This window comes from Electrona antarctica, assembly GCF_951216825.1.
Source record: "Electrona antarctica genome assembly, chromosome: 3".
In the NCBI taxonomy this organism is placed as follows: Eukaryota; Metazoa; Chordata; class Actinopteri; order Myctophiformes; family Myctophidae; genus Electrona; species Electrona antarctica.
Window position 1 is genome coordinate 22648557 of NC_136808.1, and position 10787 is coordinate 22659343.

At 44.1% G+C, this 10787-nt stretch overlaps 1 protein-coding gene across 1 annotated transcript; it reads left to right on the top strand.

The window, feature by feature from the left end:
- Positions 1 to 3273: 3273 nt before the first annotated feature.
- LOC306920440 (uncharacterized protein) lies at positions 3274 to 8348 on the top strand. Its single transcript, XM_079497195.1, has 2 exons — positions 3274 to 3682; positions 4885 to 8348. The coding sequence occupies exon 2, from the start codon at positions 5067 to 5069 to the stop codon at positions 6849 to 6851; it is 1785 nt and encodes a 594-aa protein (XP_079353321.1). The 5' UTR covers positions 3274 to 3682; positions 4885 to 5066; the 3' UTR covers positions 6852 to 8348.
- The last annotated feature ends 2439 nt before the right edge of the window (positions 8349 to 10787 follow it).

Consider the following 10787-nt stretch of genomic DNA (forward strand, 5'->3'; position numbering starts at 1 on the left):
ATGTGTATGTGTCATTATTATTCCAGTTTGTTACTTTTTGCAGTTTGCAAGACAGAGAGAATGCTGAGTGCCTCGTATTTATTGATTTCTTGTCTCAACTTAATTTAACCCTAAACCCCAGCCCTTGATAAAACACTCGTCATGGGCAGGCAGGCTATGGGGGAGATAAGGTATACCTTCAACATTAAGAAAGGTGACCCCCCCTCTGCCAAACCCTCTGAAATGGCATGCACTGTTTTGTCTCTCTCTCTCTCTCTCTCTCTCTCTCTCTCTCTCTCTCTCTCTCTCTCTCCTACTCCCCCTTTTGGACGAGTCAAAAAGGGAAAAATGAGGTTTCTACAGTGTCACTTCCAGACACTTTTGGGCCGGATGAGATTTTTTTCAGCATGTTTGTTTAGCCTGCTCAATCTGGTGTCAGTTTGTGAGTTCCTGCCTCTAGTCTCTTTATCCAAGCAACACAAGGCTAACATGAGACAATGGAGAGCAGTGTAAAATAAAAACGCTAGCTTTTAACTCTCAGTGGATATACCGAAATGTCCCGAGTTTATGAATGATATAAAAAGAAAACTCTGCTACTGTATGTTTTATACTTCGCACCCAGTGACATCATCATGTTGTGACATCATTGCATGCCCAAGCATGCTACTTTCTTACACTTTGGTTTATGAGGTTGTTTCGAAGTTAATGTGGAGAAAAATAATGAAATGTTTGAAATTATGAGCTTGGTGTGGTTATTATTATTATTATTACTACTACTGTCTCACGTGTTCGGCCAAATATTTCAGTTTGACAAAAATGAACCCTTTAATTTTTAACTATTTGTAAAACAGTGGGTAAGTATAATAAATAATATACAGTATGTGGACATCTACTTTCTCATATATATATATATATATATATATATATATATATATATATATATATATATATATATTAGTATATATATTATTATTATATTATATTAGTTTTATCATCAGTGATAAAACCCTTTGGTTGCACATATGTCACATTGTCCAAACATGTAGAAAGGAATACACCACATTTTATTTATCTTTTTTGCCTCCCCACAAGTTAGTAGCCTCGGTCCCAGCCTTACTCTTCTGCGAAGAGCTTGGTCACAAGTTCACAACTAGTCTTGCTTTACCAGACTGTTGCCAGTCAATTTTTTTTTGCAAATGTATCCTAATATAAATCAACTACGCATATATAGCGTGCTGCTTAGCAGAAAAGGAAATAATAAAATAAAATGTAGTGTAGTTCCAGACTATATAGCATTCAGGAGGTGTAGTTCCAGACTCTATATAGCATTCAGGAGGTGTAGTTCCAGACTCTATATAGCATTCAGGAGGTGTAGTTCCAGACTTTATATAGCATTCAGGAGGTGTAGTTCCAGACTCTATATAGCATTCAGGAGGTCTAGTTCCAGACTTTATATAGCATTCAGGAGGTGTAGTTCCAGACTCTATATAGCATTCAGAAGGTGTAGTTCCAGACTCTGTATAGCATTCAGGAGGTGTGGTTCCAGACTCTATATAGCATTCAGGAGGTGTAGTTCCAGACTCTATATAGCATTCAGGAGGTGTAGTTCCAGACTCTGTATAGCATTCAGGAGGTGTAGTTCCAGACTCTATATAGCATTCAGGAGGTGTAGTTCCAGACTCTATATAGCATTCAGGAGGTGTAGTTTCAGACTCTATATAGCATTTGGAGATTGTGGAATAGTTGTCTGGCTACATGAGACTAGGTGAGGTCACGACCTAAGGGAGAGAGTGCCTAGCCAGAAACGGGGCTTCCAGCGTTTTAACTTCCCATGGAAGTTGGCACGCTTCCGCTTCCACCAAATTCCAGCACTTCTGTTTAGGCACTCAACAGTGTAGGTCTTGCCCAGTGTGCACAAGTAGTGTCACTGCTAACCTCCAATTTGGGGGGGGGGTCTCCTAAACCACCAGTCTCCTAAATGTGATGTCTCACCAGTCACCACTCTTCACCTGACAGTGAGGAGTTTCATGACATGACATGACAACTGTAAACTTGTGTAAAGCATGCGGATGCCAGCCGGACGTGTATATCTATGCTGTCCTTCTCCCTCGTAATCCTCCATCCAACAGGTAAGGAGTATAGGTCCTACTTATAGGTAGGACCACCCCCTTCCCCTGGCCGAGCCGGATGCCCAGCAGAGGATTCAAACCTCCAGTCTTGGGCAGGAACTTTACCCCTGTGTAGTGAGTGATGCGCAGGAGCGTGGATTGAACCCCAGTCTCTACAGACTGACACACAGCCTGTCGTGGCCAATAGGGCTGAGCCCGATTGGCTGTGGGACTGTGACAGGGGGAGGGGGGACCATTATCCCAAATGCTAGAATTAAGGTCTATACATATTGCTCGATCTTCCTGCATGGGCAATATATTTTACTCAAAGATACTGTAGATACAGATGCACAAATGCACAGATGACAACAAAGATTTGACCGAAATCCGACTTGGCAACAGTCTGAACCTGAAGTCATGTCATCAGTGATGCACATGCCAAATTTGACGATGCTCGGCAGAGCACACACACACACACACACACACACACACACACACACACACACACACACACACACACACACACACACACACACACACACACACAATTATTCAATTCAATTCAATGAGCTTTATTGGCATGAGAAAACATAACGTTTACATTGCCAAAGCAAAACACACACACACACACACACACACACACACACACACACACACACACACACACACACACACACACACACACACAATTATTCAATTCAATTCAATGAGCTTTATTGGCATGAGAAAACATAACGTTTACATTGCCAAAGAAAAACACACACACACACACAATTATTCAATTCAATTCAATGAGCTTTATTGGCATGAGAAAACATAACGTTTACATTGCCAAAGCAAAACACACACACGCACAGACCGCGCGCGCACACACACGCACACACAGTGCATATAGTGCACACTCCCGTCCCCCCCAAAATAAATCTGTTTTGTCCGTCCACCGCTGCCGCATTTATGAATGTGTTTGACAACCGATGCTGAATCGATTGAATACGACTATAATGAAGCTCTCGCGGTTCGAGCACTGATGTTTGTTTAAGTATAAATCTGTTATTTTTGGGCAGCGACACGACAACGGTAGGCCTGGCCTGTACAGGCAGTACCCCACCTTGCCCCCCAGAGGGCGCATAACCCCCATCCCCCCATTGTTTCAGTCAGAAATAACGTAATAAAATCACACCTTCCTTCTGTTAGTGTTTGATCCTGGCTGGTTTCTATTCGCCGCCACGGATAAGAACAAGCCCCCGCCGTGTGTGTTCTCTAGTAGAACCCCTAAACCTATGTCTGCAGAACAATAATACTGCTGATAATAATAATAATAATAATAATAAATAAGCACCATTTATTATTTGGGACTACTAGTCGCAGTAAAGCAGCAGCAGCAGTGATCGAAGTGCGTGGCGGTGGTTTCCGGTGTGCGGAGTGGTGGAGCCGCCTGGGTTCTGTTCCGTCTCCTCTCTCCTCTCAGTCCTCTCTCTCAGGCTGCAGAACCCCAGAACAGAACCAACGGTAACCGCTAGCTGTGTCTAAACAGAACCACAGAGGAGGAGGACTCAGGAGAACAAACCAAACCCCATCCATCACATGCTACTTGTGTAAGTTGAACGATCATAACGGCTCCTGGTTTTTTTTGTGTGTATGTTTGCTGCAAATGGGACCCCTTTTGCTTTGCTGCGGGGTTGGAGGGGGACGGGGAGGCCTATTCTAGGTTGGTTCGGGCCTCGGTTCGGTCGGGCCCAGACAAACATATTCAGTCCCTTAATTGTGGGCCCAACGGTGGCTTCAAACCCCTCTCCCAAATTAAAGGCTAAGGACGATTAGCCTGCTCCCGGCCGGCTAATGTAGCTCGATCTGCTAGTAAAGCGTTTGATTCAGGATGGGTTTATTATTAACAACAGCGCTGGACGCTGGTGGTAACCCGAACGCAACAATGTAGCATTGTCCGCAGCCAGGACCATGGTTGGTTCAAAGGGATCGAGCCGCTTTAGCAACAATGTAACCGTGCAGAACCAGACAGTACCGTACCGAGCGGCTCCATCCACGGTACCAGCTAGCAAAGCTAGCCTGCGGAACAGACTACCATCTGGGGTGGAATTCATTTCAACACCCCGTTACCGTACCGTACAGTACAGCACACTGGGTTCCGATCAGCGGGCGAGAACACTGTTGGTTTTAACACGAAATGCGTCTAGGCCTACATTATTACACTGTAGTAAATACGCAATAAATATAGATGCATCAATGTAACGTTAACAGGTCGACTGGGTTGTGTTTCAGTAAATAGTCAGAGCCCAAATCCTGTTTAGGTCTTACTTAGCCATTTTTGCAGATTTGACAAAGGCTGTTATCAGAATGTCTAAATAGATTATATCCCCCATGGAATAATGTACTGTAGCCTATACTGATGAGAGAGAATGTGCTTAATTGTTCCTTGTGCGGTCTAGGCCTGCTAACCTTGCTAGTGTTTTGTTTTACTTAAAATAGACAAGGATGAAGGATGTTGCAGTTATTGCAGAAATAAATGTAAAATGTTTTTTCCTGATTGCAATGGATCTCAACAAACCACATTACTCCCCTTTTTAATGTTATCCAAAGTTGAATTAATATTCATTATTCTGACAGTCAATTATAGGTGCCTGTGTGTGGTGTGCATGCATGTGAGAGTGTGTGTGTGTGTGTGTGTGTGTGCACACGCAGCATTAACAGCTTTACATGTACACTGAATCTTCTTTTACTGACCACAATTCCTTTTAATATTCACACGTTCAATTGTTCATTTTGATTTCTTTCCCTCCAGGCTGTGCCACTGATTTCAAAATACATTGTAATCACAAGGAAACAGGAACAGAAAGGCTCCCTCCCCAAATAGCTGATCTCCATCCCTCCCCCCCAAGCTACTCCCACATTCTTAGACTCTGACAGACAAGTCAAGTTTTCTACTAGTGTTGGGGGGGAAAAAACTCCAAAAGATCCTTCAATATGCGTAGCGGAAGGATGACGGAGGCGTGGCAGCAGCAGCACGCCGTAGCTCCTCCCTCCGTGGTGCACACCATCCCCCAAGCTACAGACAACCCTCTGGCCTGTGCCGTGTACGGAGTAGTCCTGCAGCAAGACACGGCGCTGCAGCAGCCCCAGCACAACAGCCAGCACGGGCAGCACGCCGTGCAGGCCCAGCAGTCCTCCTTGGGGCAGGTAGGGGGTGAGAGAGGACACAAGTGCGGGGCCTGTGGCCACGACATTTCCCACCTGGCCAACCCCCACGAGCACCAGTGCATGGTGAACCAGGACCGCTCCTTCCAGTGCACGCAGTGCATGAAGATCTTCAGCCAGGCCACCGACCTGCTGGAGCACCAGTGCGTGCAGGTGGAGCAGAAGCCCTTTGTGTGTGGCGTGTGCAAGATGGGCTTCTCTCTGCTCACCTCGCTGGCGCAGCATCACAACGCGCACGGCAACGGGAACAACCCCATGAAGTGCTCCATCTGCGAGAAGACGTACCGGCCGGGTTCTTCCGGAAACGTCACCCCGACCTCCTCGACGGCCAACCCTCAACAGCCATCCACCGGCGAAACGTCCGGCGGTGAAGCGATGAGTGCGTCCTCTCCTTCGGTGTTTGAGGCCGCTTCGCCGGACAGGCCCTACAAGTGTTCCGTGTGCCATAAGTCCTTCCGACATTTGTCCGAGCTGACGCGCCATGAGCGGGTGCACACAGGCGAAAAGCCATATAAATGTGACACGTGTGATAAAAGCTTCAGCCAGTCCTCTCACCTGGCCCACCACCAGCGCACTCACAGCTCAGAACGTCCATACAAGTGTGCCGTCTGCGAAAAGAGTTTCAAGCACCGGTCTCACCTTGTGCGCCACATGTATGCACATTCGGGCGAGCACCTTTTCAAGTGCAATTTGTGTGAGATGCACTTTAAGGAGTCGTCCGACCTCCTGCACCACCAGTGCCAGCCCATCGGGGAAAGGCCCTTCCGCTGTGGCTCCTGCGGAAAAAGTTTCAAGCGCCCGTCTGATTTGCGGCAGCATGAACGCACCCACTCAGAGGAGCGACCTTTCCAGTGCGAGGAGTGCCAGATGAGTTTCAAACAACAGTATGCCCTTGTGCGCCACCGTCGCACACACAAGAACCCAGCTGACCGCCCTTTCAAGTGTAACCTGTGTGATAAGGGATTTCTACAGCCTTCTCACCTGCTTTACCACCAGCAGGTCCACGGCATGGAGAGTTTGTTTAAGTGTGCGTCGTGCCAGAAGTCGTTCAGTCAATCTGGAGAGCTGCTGAGGCACAAGTGCGGAGGCGAAGTGGAGAAACCCTACAAGTGTGACGTTTGCGGTAAGGGGTACAAGAAGAACTCGACGCTGCAACGCCACCAGAACTCCCACTGCACCGAAAAGCCCCTGAAATGCTCCCTGTGCGACAGGCGTTTTGTGTCGTCCTCCGAGTTTGTCCAGCATCGCTGCGACCCGACACGCGAGAAACCCCTGAAATGCCCGGACTGTGAAAAGCGTTTCAAGTACTCCTCCGAGTTGCAGCGCCATCGCCGCGTTCACACAGGAGAGAAGCCTTTTAAGTGTGCCAGTTGCGATAAGAGCTTCAAGCAGCGCGAGCACCTGGCCAAGCACCAGAGTGTGCATTCACGCGAAACCCAATTCAAATGTGTCTGGTGTGGCGAGCGTTTTGTCGACCTGACAGCTCTGCAGGAGCACACAGTACAGCACACCGCTGAAGGAGATGGTTTCCCTGCAGCCCCCTGCATCCCATGAGTAGCATTGTGCTTGAAGCCCTAGGAGGTAGTGTTGGCACAGTGAGTGTGCCATTTTTTGCTAGCCATTTGTAGCCAATAACGCGCACCCATGATTTGCATTTAATATTTATTTGTCACCTCTTAACATTTAAGACTAAGCCCATATTCAAAGATCATCTACAGTACACAGGGCAGATCACTAACATCTTGGCCATGTCCCTTCATTTGGCGCTCATGGAAAACATTAAAAGAAGAATGTTATAAAAAGGCAAGTCAAAGTGAGGGAATAACTCGATTTGGTGTGGACTTGGGTGTGAGATCTTCTGTGATTGCATGTGGTTTTGTGATTTGTAATTTAGTTATTGAGAACGAAAGATGTTTTAAGACAGTTGTCCTCAATGTTTGCTTATGTACAAACTTATGAACTCCATGTGCCTTTACTGATCAGTCACTTTGTATTCATAAGATGAACATTTCATTTCAAGTTTTCCGACACAGATGAATCCCCCCCACCCCTCCTAGATACAGTAGCTGGCTTGTGCAATGCTGTCCTCCACAAAAACCTAGGTGATATCATCTATTTGTGCATGAATATTTATTATACTTTAAGTCACTGTATTATAATAGGTTTGGTTTATTTAGGAACACAACCTGAGAAGAAGGAAGGAAAAAAAAGTGTAATTGTAAAAATGTATACCCTGTGTGTTATGAAGTTCTGTGTTGTTGCATCTTTGTACTAAAATAAATGGCATCTAGCTAACTAACTCCTTCCCATCATGTCATGAAGGCAGCCGTCATGTGCAATAAGACATGCACAATATATATGTTTAGGACTACTGAACCATGGCCTAATCTATTTCTTTTAAGATACAATAATGTGTATACAGGTACACTAATGTAAATACTGAAAACAGTATTTTGCTTCTATTCCATTATAAGTTGCAATGTGTTTAGCAAGCACATTTCCGACTCCAAATGGATTATCACAATAGTATTTTAACAAACAATGTTTTGCTCACTTGCCACATACCTATGACCATTAGTTCTGTTGTAAGAAATAACTTCAGTAATTCTATTTATAGTTTTAACTTTAATTATCTCCCTAGTATGGTACAAGATTCCAGTCCAGAGGTTTGTAATTTTAATCTGAATTGCTTCATACGGTAGTTGTGACTTCTGTGTTGGTCTATGATGGGGATGAAGTGTAAAATATGACATTTTAGTTTACCGTGTGCATTTCTATATTCTATACTACAGTATATTTAAAACGGTTTGGAGATTTAAAAGAGATTGAGTTGTGGAATGGGACAGTATTCAATGCAGCTAAACCACACGTGCATATTTCTGCATAAGTCATTGTCCCTATTAGTACATTGATGGGCTGAAGATCAAAGTGTGTGTCAATAGATTTGAGTATGAAAGCTTTGAATATATACATAATGGATGGATATATATAGTACATCATGTTCATACTGTATTCAAATAGAAAATAAAATAAACCACACTATCAACAACATGAACGTGTTCAATTGTTTTCCTATGGGGCACTCAGGATCAATTATTAGAAAAATGCATTACATAATAGAATAATTTGACAAGTTTTATGGGTATAACCCTATTTATACCTGATGATGCACCAATAATTTGTTAATTCTCACAGACGCAGAAATGTCACCAACATTTAGGCCAACTGTTTTCAAACTTTCATATCATTAATTCAAATGGCCTTTTTCCAAACGATTCTACCCTATAGGGACTGATATGAAACATATATTTTGGTTTTATTCATAGTAGTGGTATTGAACAGGCACTCATATAGGAGGCAAACCTATTTATACATGCCATGATGATTGATCTTCTCCCATAGTTTAAAAGGCTGGTGGTCACAATGTATTTGGCCAGTAGTTGTCCTATACGACCTATAGTATACGTAGGCCTACCATTTATTCAATTTGATAGTTTAAACATTTTGCAGATGCGTATCTCATTTTAAGGTTTTAAATGGGTTGTGTCCGTTTGTAGAAGCATATTAGTAAATGGTAAATGGTGCATTTATATAGCGCCTTTATCCAAGGCGCTTTACAGAGATGGCATACATCATACACCGATGGCAGCGGAAACCATGCAAGGCACCAACTAGCACATCGGGAGCAATTGGGGGTTCAGTGTCTTGCTCAAGGACACTTCGACAGTAACTCTGGGGGAGCCCGGGTTCGAACACACACCAGACACTCTACCCTGAGCCACCGCCGCCCCTAGCAGCATAGCCTACTTGCCAGCCTATAGAACCCAATGTGAACTCGAGCATTTTGAGTACCCTAACATTTTATGTTAGAAATGTTGAGTATGCATGGGTTCCCAGCATGCTAACTTGCATATGTTGAGCAATTTTCATAATTAGCATTATATGTGACCATACCATTAACAACCTATATCCTATATAAAAATATCAAATTTTCATCATGCTTTAAGTAGCATGTGACATGTCAAACTAGGGGGTTTTCATGATTCTGAACCCATTCCAAGCATTAGTTTTTTGTTGGTCTAAAACTGCCATAGCTGTCATCACAAATGTGATGAGGTCAGCACATTTGGGCTGTGGCTTACTCAACATTTCGAACTTTAGGGTACTCAAAATGCCAGGGTTCACATTCTGGCAAGTGGACTAGCAGGGCACCATAGAAGCTAGAGGGGATGCGTGCCCTTGTAGGCTACAAATACAGACATACTGTACAGGCGTTGACACTACTAAGGGTTGCCCACCTGCCCCTGGCAGGTAAATATAACTTCCGGGCAGGTAGAGTTTGCTTTCAGGTTGCCCGACGGGGCAAGTGCTTGTTTGAGAGGGGACGCAAGTACTGTCTAGGAACACAACACAAGTCTTCTGGTCTGTGGAATGTAAAATTAAATTGTTTGCTACACGGTTGCTACACTTAAACAAAATAACAAGTGTGAACCCATAGTCCTATTCTATGTAGGTATTTGGGCGGATTTGGCATACAAATTGAGGTATGACATTTATTATCACACAGCCTGTAACAAAGGCTTTCACCTAGAGCTCCAAATATGGAGACAACGGAGATATCTAGTGCTGACATCAGCTCATATACAAACTCCATATATGGATATGGACGATTAGCATCATCATCGTGACGGGTATTTGGTCGACTGGCATCATCATCGTGGCAAGAATTCAGCTGACCTATATAAGAATGGTTGCTGTCCTTGAGTGTAGAGGTAAGAATAATTTGCTACATCGCCCTCCGTATGAGACAGGATATCTGGCCTTACAACCCAGATGCCGTTGTGTCAGAGATTTCAGCATCCCGGTTAAGTTAAGGACACCACTGTGGTGAGTCCTCCTAACCCAGACAACCAGCTCTAGTTTGAGTACCTATCCTTTAAAAGAAATACCAGTAAGTGTTAAATTGAACAGTAATTGTCATTTTATATTGACAATTACTTGTTGGGCAAGTGGGCATGACCTTTGGGCAAGTAGAACATGACCTGTACTTGCCCACCCGGCAAGTGCCTCTGAGACCTTTAGTGTCAACCCATCTTCTCTGTTAGAGAGCCATAGAGGTTGTTTTAGAGAGCCTCCTACTAGAACAGTCTTCCTGCTGACAGTAAACTGAAAAATGTCTTCAAGCAAACCAAACTTGCAGTCATACCACCTGCCTCCAGTATATTGCACTAAGTGAAGCTAGCTACTTATGTTTTTTTTCTTTTCTTTCTTTCCTAAATAATTAAATAGACTATGTCTTTTAATAATTTAAATACATTGAAATTAAATATGTTGGCATGGGGGACCCCCTGGAGTAACCCCCCCAGGGACTGCAGGCATTACACTATACCAATATAGGTTAACTGTTTCTTTCAGAATGTATAGGGTACTTGTGTTTCTTGCTAAGTAAATAAATAGCCCAGGTTTTTTTGCGTAGTTTATCCATCCAAA

Excerpts from the sequence above, each read along its gene's own strand:
- LOC306920440 (XM_079497195.1), top strand. The coding sequence starts at position 5,067 with ATGCGTAGCGGAAGGATGACGGAGGCGTGGCAGCAGCAGCACGCCGTA.